This window comes from Helianthus annuus, chromosome 15 (assembly GCF_002127325.2).
Source record: "Helianthus annuus cultivar XRQ/B chromosome 15, HanXRQr2.0-SUNRISE, whole genome shotgun sequence".
Taxonomy (NCBI): domain Eukaryota; kingdom Viridiplantae; phylum Streptophyta; class Magnoliopsida; order Asterales; family Asteraceae; genus Helianthus; species Helianthus annuus.
This window is the reverse complement of record NC_035447.2, coordinates 25,090,964-25,107,312: the sequence shown is the minus strand read 5'-3', so window position 1 is coordinate 25,107,312 and position 16,349 is coordinate 25,090,964. Positions and strand designations below refer to the sequence as shown.

The window sequence follows — 16,349 nt, the reverse complement described above, 5'->3', positions numbered from 1 at the left end:
AGAATATGTCTCCTCATAATCAATTCCAGGTCTTTGCGAAAATCCTTGTGCATCCAATCTTGCCTTGTATCGTACAATTTCATTTTTCTCATTACGTTTTCGCACAAAAACCCATCTATATCCAACAGGCTTTACACCTTCAGGTGTATGGGCCACTGGTCCAAAAACTTCTCGTTTATTTAGGGAATTCAATTCTGCCTCTATCGCGTCTTTCCATTTTGGCCAATCATTTCTTTGTTTACATTCCTCAACTGATTTTGGTTCTTGATCCTCATTGTTTTCCATTACTTGTAGCGCTACATTATATGAAAAACTATCATCGACGTCGATTTCGCTTCGGTTCCATACATTTCTAGACATGATATAATTAATTGAGATCTCTTCGTTTTCAGGTACCTGAGGTTCTTCTAGAACCATCATGTCTAGTGTCTCTTTTGGAGACTCATTTTCTTGCGTTATTGTTACCTCGACTTGACCATCTACATTATTTGCTCCCTTTTTCTTTCGAGGATTTTTATCTTTAGAACCGATTGGTCTACCACGTTTTAGGCGTGCATTAGACTCATTACCAACATGTGGTTGTCCTTGTGGGACACCTATTTTAACTGGAGCATTAACAACTGGTATATGTGACTTAGTCACTCTCTTTGGGTCAGTAAATGCGTCTGGTAATTGATTTGCTAATCCTTGTAAATGAATTATCCTTTGAACTTCTAGTTCACATTGTTTAGTTCGAGGATCAAGATGAGATAATGATAATTCATTCCAAATAATACTATTATCCAGCTGCTTTTTGTCTCCCCCTAATGTTGGGAATGTTGATTCAACAAAATGACAATCACTAAATCGAGCTGTAAATAAATCACCCATTGTAGGTTCTAAATACTTAATGATTGATGGTGATTCATACCCAACATATATTCCTAACCTCCTTTGAGGTCCCATCTGTGTGCGTTGTGGTGGAGCGATTGGAACATACACAGCACAACCAAAAATCCTTAGATGGGAAATATTTGGTTCCTGACCAAGAACCATCTTTAATGGGGAGGAAGTATGAAAACTCGTTGGCCTGATGCGAATTAGTGTTGCTGCATGTAAAATTGCATGTCCCCAAGCAGATGCTGGTAGTTTTGATTTCATAATCATTGGTCTTGCAACCATTTTAAGTCGCTTGATAAGCGATTCAGCAAGCCCATTTTGTGTATGTACATGAGGTACAGGATGCTCTACATTTATCCCAATAGACATGCAATAATCATTAAATGTCATTAAATGTTTGGGATGTAAATTCACCAGCATTGTCTAATCGAATATTCTTGATGGGGTAATCGGGAAAATGTGCTCTTAGCCTTATTAATTGAGCAAGTAGTCGTGCAAATGCCATATTACGACTTGATAGTAGGCACACGTGTGACCATCTAGTTGATGCATTAATTAAGACCATAAAGTATCTAAATGGTCCACTAGGAGGATGTATAGGTCCACAAATATCCCCATGTATTCTTTCCAAAAAAACCAGGGATTCAGTCCCCACCTTCATTGGTGATGGGCGAGTAATCAACTTCTCTTGTGAACATGCAACACATGTAATATCCTTGGACTGAAGAATCTTTTGGTTCTTCAAAGAATGTCCAACTGAATTTTCTATAATTTTTCGCATCATTATTGATCCGGGATGGCCTAACCGGTCATGCCATATGATAAAATTTTCTTGGTCTATAAACTTCTTGTTTATGACTGCATTTGATTCGATTGCATTAATTTTAGTATAATACAAACCAGAGGCAAGTGCGGGCAACTTTTCTAACACATGCTTTTTACCCGAACTAATATTTGTGATATGAAGGTACTCATCATGTCCCTCAGATGTAGTCTCAAGATGATATCCGTTTAAACGAACATCTTTAAAACTTATTAGATTTCTTTGAGACATTGGGGAAAATAACGCATTGGTTATTTTAAATGGTGTTCCACCTGGCAACACTACATAAGCTTCTCCAAAGCCTTCAATTAATTTTGATTTACCAGATATAGTACCAACATTTGCCTTTTTCATGGTTAAAGTAGAGAAATAACTCTTTTTCTTAAGAATCGTATGCGTTGATGCACTGTCTATTAGACATATATCTTCTCCACTAATAGGGATCTTAGTTAAACACTCCATATGCTTCAAAACAAAACAAAATCATATAAATAAAATGTCTAACATGCTTCAAACATAACAAATCCCAAAACAAAACTCAAACAAAATGTCTTAAAGAACTGAAGGAAATAACATCACTTAAAAACTAATAATTCATATGTAAGGAAAATTGCAAGCATCCAACTGGGTTGTATCAGCCACAATATCACCAGAATCCAAGTTAGTTGGCTCAATAAGGAAATCATCATAATCCAAATTAGTTGTATCATTATGGTCTTTATCAACATTTGCAACCCCATATGTAAAATTTGTCTCTATTTCTTTTGCTTTGTCTTTGATGGATTGTTGATAAAGTTCCACCAAGTGTTTGGCCGTATGACAAGTCTTCGACCAATGATTGTTACTTCCACATCGGTAACATGCATTCGATGAAGATCCCACCTTCCTTTTATTTTTTTCATCATTGGATTTATTTTCATTATTATGCCACTTTTGGTGGGTCCCTTTGTTTTTAAACTGAACACTATGATAATTTCCTCGGCCACGTCCACGACCATGACCACGACCACGGCCATGACACGACCACGACCACGATGATAACCTCGACCACGTCCGTAACTTTCACTTTGGCCATCATATGTTGCCACATCAGCTTCAGGGATTGGGGTTGCTCCAATCGGACGAGTCTCGTGATTTTTCATTAAGAGTTCATTATTTTGCTCGGCCACAAGCAAACATGATATTAACTCACTATATTTGGTAAAACCCCTTTCACGATATTGTTGTTGTAGTATCACATTCGAGGGGTGAAAGGTTAAGAATGTTTTTTCCAACATTTCCTTATCAGTAATATTTTCACCACATAGAATCAATTGTGATGTGATTCTAAACATTGCCGAGTTGTACTCGCTTATAGACTTAAAGTCTTGCAACCTTAAATTGATCCACTCGTAACGAGCTCTCGGTAATATTACCGTTTTCTGGTGGTCATACCTTTCTTTCAGGTTGGTCCAAAGGACAAGTGGATCCTTGATAGTGAGATACTCACTTTTCAAAGCCTCATGAATATGATGGCGTAAAAAGATCATGGCTTTTGCCTTATCTTGGGTACTTGCTTTATTTCCTTCTTTAATTGTGTCACCCAGATTATTTGCATTCAAATGTATTTCAGCATCCAACACCCATGACAAATAGTTTTTCCCAGTAATATCTAAAGCCATGAATTCAAGCTTTGCAAGATTTGTCATGGTAGAACTATATTATATAAAAAAAACACATGCATTAATGTATGTTATTCGAAGTGAAAACCAATAAATATAATTAGTTAACATTGTATTTCAAATAAGGAGGAGAATTACTCATCATAAGATGCAGAAGACAATTAAATAATATAAGAAAATCTGATTTCAATATTATGTTTATTTAAATAAGGTCAATTATGATTTTTATTTGTATTGGTTCATACCCAGAATAACATATCGTAGAATCTTGCTGTATACATACAACAAATATGTAAAATAAAAAGGTAATTCTTATTTGTTTTCTATGTTAAAATATCATATTACATAGCATACACAGGTTTTAATATGATGGGTTCATACAGTGCTTAAGAATTAGAGTTGGTGATTTTAGTGGATTTTATAATGTAAGTCATTCACTAATGTTTTTAAGTTCAAGTACAACTGATCTTATTATTATAACATATACAGGTTTTAGTTTTTAAGCACACTAAAATCAAAAATTGAGTCACTGTATGTTGACTTTTGACAAAATAGAACAAACTGAAAAATTGAAAGCAACGACAAATAACTTTTATCCTCGGTTTACGCCTTCTTTCTTTTACTATTTTCTAATATTAAAATTTTAACAAAACATTAAATATTTGTTTTGGTGTAACCACCATGAAATCTTTGGTGAGGTTATACGAACTATGTTAATGTTACAATATAATCAAGTATGTTATTATGGGAGACTAAAGAGAAGAATAAAACAAATCTCTAACACAACCCACAATTGTATGAATTACAATATGGGTTATGTATGAGTGTGATGAATAATGGTAAACTAATTAGAGAATATGATATACCTTATGATTTTGTGATTCAAAGCAATCGTGCTGATAACGTGTTATGAACAAGCCTAATAGTAAGAAGATGAGAGGAGATATTGGGAGAGAAAGAGATGTTTAATATTAATGGTGCATCTTTTACATTAGAATACATTGAGTATTTATAAGGGGAAAAGGCTTGGAGAACAAGTTGGACTATATTAGGAATTGATAATCACAATATAATTAATTATTTATAACATCAATTTTTTTTTATTTTACAAATTTTATTACAGAAGTTATAACTACATTTTTATTAATTTTGTAAAACAATTCTCATATTAAAGCAAAAATATTTTTTTAAGACATTAGCTATTAACGGTTTGAATGCAATGTTTAATTGTAAAGTTAAATAAATAAAACAGTAAGAATTTTGAAAGGAGATCAATAATTTAAAATTTGATATTACATATTAACATTTATTTAAAAACAACGATGTAGTATTAATATAGGAGTTTTTTTCTAAACTAGTGTAGATACAAAAAGTATTTACCTATTTAGATACTTTAAAAAATATATACCTATTTGGGTACTTTTCTATATTCTTTTAATTTTTTTTACCTAATTTATACATTTCTTTTTATTTTTCTACCCAAAGTTAAATTAGATTACTCAACAAAATTAGAATCAACAAAAATATGAGCAATTATTTTTGTAAAAAAAAATAAAAAATTCTGCAAATATTATAACCTTATTAATAAGCGACTTATTTGTGCATATAATAGTTGTACAATTGGCTTTGGGAGTCTTTCAAAAAAAAAAAAAAATAGAAATTTTCCTTTTTAACCTTAAAGTTTTAAAGTTTGACAATTTAAGTTTAAACTTCTAATTTTTGTTTCCTTTTTAACCCTAAAGTTTTAATCTTTGACAATTTACCCTACAATTTTAATCTTTGACAATTTAAGTTAAAAAATTTTAATATTTCTTTCCTTTTTAACCCTAAAGTTTTAATCTTTGACAATTTAAGTTTAAAGTTTCAATCTTTGGTATTTAACCCATTTGATTAATTTGATTCTTTTACTTCTAATTCAAAAGTTTTCATCTTTTGCGATTTAACCACTTTGATTCTTTTTTACTTATGTGTTGTAATCTTCACTTTGGTGGTTTTTCAACGAAAAAATAGTTATGCATATGGTTGTTGTAACTTTGGCATTGGAGGTTTTTCAAAAAAAAATGATTTTTTTTACTTTTCATCCAAAAGTATTTCATAAATTACTTTTAACCCAAAACTATTTGTTTTTTAGTTTTAACATTAAACCTTTTATCTTTTGCAATCTATACTCACAACTTTTTTTACTTTCAACTTTGGTCCTTTATAGTTTTCATTTTCCGCAATTTTTTCGCTTTATGCTTCGTCCTAAATTTTGTGACTTAAAACATCGCAACGTGCGTCTTTGGTTTAGCGTTTTCACGTTTCGGTCTAAATTTTGCGAGTTAACACGACGCAACGTACGTGTGTGGGTGAACGTTTTTACATCGTCTATTTTTTTCCTGTTTGACAGGTTCAACATAACGTGTGCGCCCTAAATCGACTTAGTTATAACTAAAGAATCCCCGCCGCATTGCGGCGGGTCGTAATTCTAGTTCAAAAAAAATCTGCAAAAATAGGTAAATACTTTTTGTATCTACACTAGTTTGCTAGTTTGGGAAAAAAACTCATTAATACAGACTTTAAATCCATTAAATGATGCTAATTAACATATTTTTCTAAACAAAGCCAGTAACTTTTATATTTTTGTCTAATGCTTTACATTAATTAAATAATATTTTATTGTTCTCTTATTGTTTGATAATACTTAAATGTTCAGTATTTAATAATTTAAGAATTTAAGAATTAACATCAATGTAAAACACATATAGCTGTTTTTTTGGCATCTTCCTACTTTTTTTTTTCACATTGAATAGGGTGTTTTACTGTTATATAAGGTCAAACAAATTACACCAAGATAGCCGGTAAGCGGGCAACAAGCTGCGCCGCTACCCCCTTTTGAATAGCGAAACCTAACCTAGTAAAAACGAAACCCCGATCTCTAGGAGACGAAATGTTGCTGTGAACAACCCGTTGGACCCGTTCCAGAAAACGGATGGCTTCTGGGGCTAGTGAGCCAAAGGTATCAAAGGCAAAAGGGATAAAGGAATGTTGATTATCCTCGCAGGCTTTTGCATGTTTGTCCATTTTCTTTGCTGCCGCCCTTCCTACTTTATATTTTAGTTATATAAAACACACATGTTATATAATATGAGGAAATTTCATGTACAAATAAAGTTAACGTACTAAACGTACGAATAGCATGAAAAAGCAAAAAGCACACAGTGACATTTTTGTAATTATCTGCTTGTAAGGTAATTATCAAAATTACTCTACAAATGATACTGTAGAGTAATTTTAAACTTGTAGAGTAATTTTGTAAAATGTTCTTGTAGAATAATTTTGATATTGTAGAGTAATTTTGTAAAATATTCTTGTAGAGTAATTTTGATAAAAAAAAACTATACCTAACCAAAAAACCTCCCTAAAAAACCTAACCCAAAACTATTTGTTTTTTAGTTTTAACATTAAACCTTTTATCTTTTGCAATCTATACTCACAACTTTTTTTACTTTCAACTTTGGTCCTTTATAGTTTTCATTTTCCGCAATTTTTTCGCTTTATGCTTCGTCCTAAATTTTGTGACTTAAAACATCGCAACGTGCGTCTTTGGTTTAGCGTTTTCACGTTTCGGTCTAAATTTTGCGAGTTAACACGACGCAACGTACGTGTGTGGGTGAACGTTTTTACATCGTCTATTTTTTTCCTGTTTGACAGGTTCAACATAACGTGTGCGCCCTAAATCGACTTAGTTATAACTAAAGAATCCCCGCCGCATTGCGGCGGGTCGTAATTCTAGTTCAAAAAAAATCTGCAAAAATAGGTAAATACTTTTTGTATCTACACTAGTTTGCTAGTTTGGGAAAAAAACTCATTAATACAGACTTTAAATCCATTAAATGATGCTAATTAACATATTTTTCTAAACAAAGCCAGTAACTTTTATATTTTTGTCTAATGCTTTACATTAATTAAATAATATTTTATTGTTCTCTTATTGTTTGATAATACTTAAATGTTCAGTATTTAATAATTTAAGAATTTAAGAATTAACATCAATGTAAAACACATATAGCTGTTTTTTTGGCATCTTCCTACTTTTTTTTTTTCACATTGAATAGGGTGTTTTACTGTTATATAAGGTCAAACAAATTACACCAAGATAGCCGGTAAGCGGGCAACAAGCTGCGCCGCTACCCCCTTTTGAATAGCGAAACCTAACCTAGTAAAAACGAAACCCCGATCTCTAGGAGACGAAATGTTGCTGTGAACAACCCGTTGGACCCGTTCCAGAAAACGGATGGCTTCTGGGGCTAGTGAGCCAAAGGTATCAAAGGCAAAAGGGATAAAGGAATGTTGATTATCCTCGCAGGCTTTTGCATGTTTGTCCATTTTCTTTGCTGCCGCCCTTCCTACTTTATATTTTAGTTATATAAAACACACATGTTATATAATATGAGGAAATTTCATGTACAAATAAAGTTAACGTACTAAACGTACGAATAGCATGAAAAAGCAAAAAGCACACAGTGACATTTTTGTAATTATCTGCTTGTAAGGTAATTATCAAAATTACTCTACAAATGATACTGTAGAGTAATTTTAAACTTGTAGAGTAATTTTGTAAAATGTTCTTGTAGAATAATTTTGATATTGTAGAGTAATTTTGTAAAATATTCTTGTAGAGTAATTTTGATAAAAAAAAACTATACCTAACCAAAAAACCTCCCTAAAAAACCTAACCCTCCCCCACCCCCCTCCCCCCCCCCTAACTAAAAGCTAAAAACTAAACCATAAAGTTAAACTCCATAACTAAATGCAAACAAAATTACTCTACAGGATCATTTTACAAAATTACTCTACAAGATCAAAATTACTCTACAAGATCATTTGTAGAGTAATTTTGAATTGCATGTTGTTTGATAAACTTGGAAGGTAATTTTGATTTACTTGTAAAGTAATTTTGATGCAGAGTAATTTTGATAATTACCCTACAAGGACAAAATTACTCTACAAGAACATTTTACAAAATTACCCTACAAAAGATCAAAATTACTCTACAGGATCATTTGTAGAGTAATTTTGATAGTTACTGATAATTACGAAAATGCCACCGCGTTTTTTTGTCTTTTTCCTTCAGTTCGTACGTTTTGTACGTTAACTTTATTTGTATTTGATCTTTTATCTATATAATATAACTTAGACAGAAGTATTTTTATAACATACAAGTTTCCACGTCACTCAATCAAACTCACAACTACTAGTAAATTTAAGGATAAATTACTTTTTGAGTCCCTGTGTTTTAGTGGTTTTAACTAGTTGAGTCCAAAAGCAAAAAGTTTAACGACCTGAGTCCCTATAAGCATTTTCTTTAACTATTTGAGTCCTTTTGAGTCCAAATTTTAACATTTTGAGTCCAATTTTTTGGACTCAAATCGTTATAAAATGAACAAAATTGGATTCAAAACGTTATAAAATAAATGATTAGGGACTCAGGGCGTTAAACTTTTTGATTTTGGACTTAAATGGTTAAAATCACTAAAACACAGAGACTCAAAAAGTAATTTACTCTAAATTTAATAGTTCTCATAGTTAAAGTGTGTGCTTTACAATCAAAATATTGAAATTTTAAATTCTACATAAACGAAGTTGTGGTGTATTCATCCTAGAATATTCAAGGATTTCTATTAAAAAAAACTAGTAAATTTAATTAAAATATTCAAGGATTTCTATTAAAAAAACTAGAAAATTTAATTAAAAGAAATATTTATAAAAAAGTATATCGTACAATATGCCCTAACGTACGCGATAACAAATCACACGTTATGTTACAAAAAAATGAAAATCGCATGTTACTGAAAAAATAAACTTCGCATGTACAAAAACAAGTAAATCGCATGTTTATAAAAAACTACAAATCGCATATGTAAAAAAAATCTACAAATCGCATGTGTATAAAAAATGAAAGTCGCATGTTATAAACCAAATTTCGCATGTTGATACATTTGCTGCGTTCAAATAAAAAAAATAAAAATAAAAATAGAACTCTCAACCATTTAATAACCGGACTATCCACGGGTACACTTGTTTAACCGTATTTACCAGTAAAAGCATCTAGGGTTTTTGCTTCTCTCTTTCTCGATTATTATCAGCGTTGCCGATAAGCAATCCAACCAAAATCGCCGTCGCACATCGCCACCACCACCGCCACCATGACGACGGTAGTCCCTACGTCAGAGGAGGATCCCGTCCTCTCCGTTGTCCGTTTCACCGCCGAGATGTCCTGGGCCGAAGCCGGTCCTGAGGTATTATCTCTTAACATTTTAATCACTTAGAGTGTTATTCACGTACATTTGTTGTTAATTAACGGTTCTGTAAGTTGAAACTGTACTGCAAACGGTTGCGGATATGTTTGTTGTGGTTTTGGTGGTTGTTATAGGAAAATAGGTTAATTTGTGTTTGATTTTGTGAAATCTGAGTGCTTATTTACGTGAATTTGTTGTTAATTAATGGTTATGTAAGTTGAAAATGTACTGCAAACTATTTCGGATATGTTTGTCGTGGATTTGGTGGTCAGTATTAGGTTAATCCGTGTTTGAATTTGTGAAATTTGAGTTTCATTCATGTAGATTTGTTGTTAAGTGTTAATTAATGGTTATGAGAGTTGAACAGTACTGAAAACTGTTGCGGATATGTTTATTGTGGATTTGGTGAGTATTTTAGATTAATTTGTGTTTGAATCATGGTTTAAAAAACGTTCGAGGCGTCCGTATTGAGGCGCGCCTGGAGGCGAGACGGGAAGAAATCATTTTTGAGGCGGTGCCTCGCTGGCTATTTTGATACGCACGCCTCATTGGTCCGAGGCGGGTCGTATCTAGCAGAGGCGATCGTTTATGAAGAGGCGTGCGTTTCCGATGGGAACCGGAGAATTAGGGTTTTGTACATTGGAGAAGACGGCTGTAACAACTGATGCTTACCAGGTGTGGCACTGAGGAAGAACCACAGCAGATGGACATGTAGCGTGGATGATCCAGAAGAAACAAAGCATTTGGAATGACGGCTGTATCAACAATTAGGGTTTCGGATGGAGAGTGGAGAGGTTTTTAGATGATGAGTAGGTCTGAAGAAGATGACATGAGTTTTTATAAACTTGGGCTCTTTCTTAAAACTTGGGCCCTTTTTTAAACTTGGGCTCATTCCTATAAATCAAGCAATTTTGACTTGGCCCAATGAATTCTAGAAGTATTTATTAGAATTTTGAAGTATTATTTAATTTTTTGTAAGATATATAATTTTTATATTTATTTATTAGTTACGCCTTGTTTCGCTTCGAGGCTTACGCCTCGTGAGGCGAAGGGAAAACGCCTCGAAACTCGATTCCGTTTTTTAAACCTTGGTTTTAGTATGTGAATTTGAGTGTTATTCATGTGGATTTGTTGTTAATTAATGGTTATGAGAGTTGAAACTGTACTACAAACTGTTTCGGATATGTTTTGTCGTGGATTTGGTTAGTGTTTTAAGTTAATTTGTGTTTGGATTTGTGAAATTTGAGTGTTATGTAAGTGGATTTGTTGTTAATTAACGGTTATGCAAGTTGAAACTGTACTGAAAACCGTCGTTGATATGTTTGTTGTGGATTTGGTGAGTATTTTAGGTTAATTTGTGTTTGAATTTTGTGAAATTTGGCTCAGGTGGCTGAACAACAAGTGAGTAGCTTGTGTTTGGAGGCTCAGGAGTTCATGATTGCTGGTAGATGGTTGGATTTGGCTTCGTTGATGATTACTTCTGCTGATTTGGTGTTTTCCAAAGCATCAGATAAAGGTTAAATTGTTAAACTCAATCTGGTGATTCAGTTTTTAGCTTTTTATTTGGTGTGTTTCTATGTGGTTGTTAATATACTTGTGTTTGTTGAAAATTTAAGATTGTATTCCTGATAAAGAATGTTATTGTATTCCTAGAAGATTAGGACGCTATTTTAAGTAACACGTTTTTGGTGTATTGTCTAGAAGGATTGATGATTTGATGCTTTGCTTTTCTTTTTAGGGCTTTGTTGTTTTGTAGTTTGATGATTTTTTGCACAGGGCATCCAAAAACTTATTCTGACCAATAGCTAGCACACGTCATATGAAGTTTGTGTTTTACACTTCTACTCTGATGGTATTTGTGTTCTATTACATGAATGATGCTTGGTTAAGATCTGAATAGCATTTGGAGTTGTTGGTTTAATATGCATTCTGTTGCAAATCGTACGTTACATACTTCGCACTTAAGATGTATGCTAAAGTCCAAACAAAGAAGATGTATTAAAAAGACTTGTCTTGAGATGCCTTATTGTGTATGTTTCATTGGTTGGATTGCTACCCGTGAGGCTTCTCTGATTGTTGTTTTCTTATGGCGGTTTTCTTATTGGCAAACAAAAGTATAATGTCACGTCAAATGTACACTTGCACGCACCAAACATGTTGATAATAAGTCTTCACTGTTTCATTATCCCATAGAAACCTATATTTTTGTTTAGTTATTCTGGTGTAAGTGTTGGTTTCTTATGTTTTCCACCTGTTTAATGCGTATCGGGCGAGACATCGTAGTTCGAGCTAATAGCTATATTATCACTGCACTGTGCACTATCATTTCCATCACTTCCTCTTGACAAGCTAATTAAAGGATAGAGTTGCTGCTATTTTTCCATTTATTTGTTGGTTCTATAGATAAGCTAAAATAGGATGTGGTTAATGTTATTTTCAATGGCATACTACTGCAAATGATTTATCATTCTCCTGTACCGTTTTCTTTCTCTTGTACTTATATACTAACAAAACTTTAATCCGGTATTTGTTTTCCCTTACCTTAGATCTTGAGTGTATCTTCACCATTATCTGTGATCTCGTGAAGAAACCCGAAAGCCTTGAAGAACTGTTAGAGATGGCAAAACTCTTATCCTCAAAAATTGCACAACAACCAAATGATAAGCCTGCACTACGATTAAAAATGTAAGCTTCCATCATTATTCACAATCAATAGCATCTAAACCACGTCTTTTTTTCCATCTTTTCAGCCTGTTCAATCTCTACAACCTGTTGGAGAATCCTTACGGTAGGTTCTGCGTTTACAAGAATGCCCTTAAATTGGCATTGGAGGGAAAGGTCGTAGAACACGTTATTCCGTCTTTTAAAAAGATGGACAGTTTGTTGAAAGAATGGGATCTTGGAGTCCAGGATCAAAGAGATCTTTTCCTCTCCGTTTCTAATGTGTTGAAGGAACATAAAAGGTATGAAGATAGATATAGGTCTGTAAATGAACCGAATGAACATGAACCATGTTCGTGTTTGTTCATTTAACTTTAACCTAACATGAACATATAATTGAACACATTTTTTTGTTCATGTTGTGTTTCTTTATGTTTGTTCATTTAAAACATAAGCGAACAGTTCCCGAACGTAAACGAACAAACTTAAACAATCAATAAACAACCCAACTGAACATAATCGAACAAACATAATGGAACATAATTGACTAAACATAAACGACATAAGGTAATTTTTTTATATAAATTAGTGATTAATTACGATAAATTTCATTGGAAAATCCATTTTTATTGCTAGAAAAGGCCAATTGCCAATTAATTATATTTATACAAGTAGTTAGAAAGTTTATTTTATGTTTAATGTTTAATGTTTATATGAATATAAACTACTTATGTATTTTAATTGAAACGAACATAAAGGAACAAACATAAACGAACAAACATAAACGAACAAACATAAACAAAGGAACGAACATAAACGAACGTTAACGAACATAAATGAATGAACAAAAAATTGTGTTCATGCTCATACGTTTATTGAATAAACAAGCATAAACAAACTTCTCGCCGAACAAGTTCACAAACAGTTCATGAACGTTCGGTTCGTTTACAGGCATGTAGATATAACTTTACGAAAATCCGTTTTGTGGTTCATTTTTTTGTGATTTCTGTTGATATTCTTGTTCATTCACTAAATTATGCAATATCTTCTGTTTGTTGCCTTGATGAAATTTAGCTCCCCTAAGGAAACCCTTAAGTTCTTAACAAAGTATTTGGCAACCTTTTCTGGTGAGGATGCACATGTTACGGAGGAAGCTAAGGAAGAAGCTGCTCACACTATTGTTGAATTTGTCAAGGCACCTGACATGTTTCAGGTATTAAATTATCTTACTGATAAATGCTTCTTTAATCTTAGCAGCGTACGTAGTACAATAGTACATTATGTAGTTTCTTTTTGCATTTATTAATTATTGCATTGTAACAAAAGGGTGGAAATAGGTATGTGTTTCAACCTTCTCAAGGAAGTTATGTGGTTAAAAGTTTATATTTTTATTAAGTTTTTTTGGTTATTACACGTACTGTTTAAGATTTTTGGAATTTATCTGTACATTCTTACAAGGTAAACCCAACTTTATATGAAAAGGTATATTCATGTCTATGGCGTATATTATTCTTTAAACACAAATGTCTAATGTAAAATGCAATGTTTATTTTTTCAAATATTTGTCTTTAAAATTTAATTATTTGCCCGCTAACAATAGTCACAATATATTGAAGAGAATTATTCTAGTCTACAAGTTTTGTCCTTGTTTTATTAAGGGGCATTTTAGGCATTTAATCATTTGATGGACTTATATTAAACTATGTGCTAAGTCGATGTCAGAAACAATCGGTACATAACATTCACGCGATTGTTATAATTCGTTTTTTAAGGGAATGATGTTTGGTTTACTGGTTCTTTCTCAAATCAGATTTTGAAATTGATAATTTTTTGTGTTTCAACCCGTGTCAGCATGATTTGCTTGAGATGCCTGCTGTAGCACAATTGGAGAAAGACACCAAGTATGCATTAGTATATCAGCTTTTGAAGATTTTTCAGACTCAGAGGCTAGACGCTTACTTGGAGTTCCACACCACAAATTCTGAATTATTGAAAAGCTATGGTAATTACCTTCATCTACTTGTGAACGCTTGATAAGTCAAACGGATTAAAAGTCGCCCAAAGTTTATTTTTAATGCATATGATCTTGTAAATCATTTTTATTCGAAGATTTAGAATCTAACTGTACTAAAATTGTTTTTCTATGCAATCATAATAAAGCCGTTAATGATTCATCAGAAAAAGAAAAAAAAAGAAAAGGTTTTGTGGGTTGACCTAACCTGACACTCATAGTTGTCAATAGCGATCGCTACGCTCGCTATAGCGAATAGCGTAGCGTATAGGTCTAGTCTCGCTATAGCCTCTGTAGCGATAGATAGCGATGGTAGCGACCTTTAATATTTTTTAATATAAATAGCAATTAATTATTGCTATAAAATAGCTGGATTTTAGGTTTTTTGTTAAATATACATGTAAAATAGCATATATACCAGGGTATTTTGATATAATATACATATAAATGTTTTTAAAATTTTTCTTCTATTGTATCGCTATTTATAAAATAGCCGCCCACCATTTTTCGCTATTTGCTATGTAGCATATTCACCATTAACAACTATGCTGACGCTGCAATTTTTAATTCGTAGTAGTTGTTTTACCTTTTCTACACTCAATTTATGGTGGTATTTTCTTTGCAATGTGTAGGTCTTGTACATGAAGAATGTATAGCAAAGATGCGGTTGATGTCAATTGTCGATCTTGCCTCTAATGAATCTGGCCAAATTTCCTATTCTTTGATAAAGGACACACTCCAGGTAAAAACACGATTTGTTCATACACTCGCACCCTCTCACAACACGCACCCACACAAACAAGATTCTCACCCCTTTTTGCCCACATCACGGTGGCGTTCTTTGCAGATAGAGGATGATGAAGTTGAACCGTGGGTAGTTAAAGCAATTACTTCTAAACTCATCGATTGCAAAATCGACCAAATGAATCAAGTCATCAGAGTGAGGTGCATAGAAACTTCATGTCCTTTCTATTTTTTTAAAATTATTTTATTATTGTTGCCTTTTTTATTTTGACTTGTATACTGTTTCATGTTTTGTGTAGCCGCTGCACTGAGCGTGTTTTTGGGCCACGCCAGTGGCTAGCCCTACGAGAAAAGCTGGCAACATGGAGGGTAAATAATATATCGTCCTCTTTTGTGACATTCTATTCGTTTTTTTTGTATTTTTATAATTTATGAAAATTTTGTTTTTCAGGGTAACATAGCAAATGTAATAACAACCATTCAAGCAAACAAGGCCACCGAAGAAGGAACTCCAGCGATGCAAGGTTTGGTGATAAGTTAGATTTTGGTTCATCTTGGCGAACATCGAGGAACAACAGAGGTGTGCACACACAAGTCTTGTTATTGCTTTTAGTTGAAGTGTTAAATCACATTTTGAAAGTTTTGTCTCCAGCAAGTCTTTTAATTTAAGTTTACAGCTTTACCTTTTTTCGGTTTGAATTTGTATTATCTGATGACGGAATATAGCAACCGCAGACGGTATTTTGCTCTTAGCTTTATGTTTACCATTATTGAAATCATTCACAAAGATCTGAGCCTTGTGAACTTCTTGCCTTCCTGGTAAACCATCATGGTTGTCAATGGTTCATGTCGGTGCATTAATCGCATGTGCATTAAGGTACCTTTTTGAAGTTTGATAAATTCAGTACAAAGGTTATATAAGTATCTAATTTAACTGTTTAAAATAACAAGCACTCGGTAAGCTGATGTTTTTACTATTACAGCCATCCGATTAAATAACAAACTAATGTGTAACATTTTGTGAATCAAAGATGATGAAGAATTATAGGTAAATGCAGGGATGGGCAACTTAACATCATACCCTGTAAGGAAAAACCTGTACCGAGACCAACATGCCTTCGTCCTTGATGATGCGGTCCTCAGTCCCAGTGATTACATGTAATCGGTCTATGCCCAAGAGGAGCCTGATGAAACCTGCGGAAATTGATTACAAAGACAAAAAGTAAACGTACGTAGGTTGCTATTACTCAGTTTTTTTCTAAAAATGGCAGGGGTCGATCGGTCTTCAC

At 33.1% G+C, this 16,349-nt stretch overlaps 1 protein-coding gene across 1 annotated transcript; it reads left to right on the top strand.

Moving 5' to 3' along the window:
• Positions 1–9,409: 9,409 nt before the first annotated feature.
• Positions 9,410–15,864, top strand: LOC110911006 (eukaryotic translation initiation factor 3 subunit M). Its single transcript, XM_022155572.2, has 10 exons — positions 9,410–9,644; positions 11,031–11,160; positions 12,191–12,329; positions 12,395–12,607; positions 13,380–13,518; positions 14,157–14,307; positions 14,949–15,058; positions 15,164–15,261; positions 15,360–15,429; positions 15,512–15,864. Exons 1-10 carry the CDS (start codon positions 9,552–9,554, stop codon positions 15,599–15,601), a joined length of 1,233 nt encoding a protein of 410 aa, XP_022011264.1. The 5' UTR covers positions 9,410–9,551; the 3' UTR covers positions 15,602–15,864.
• The last annotated feature ends 485 nt before the right edge of the window (positions 15,865–16,349 follow it).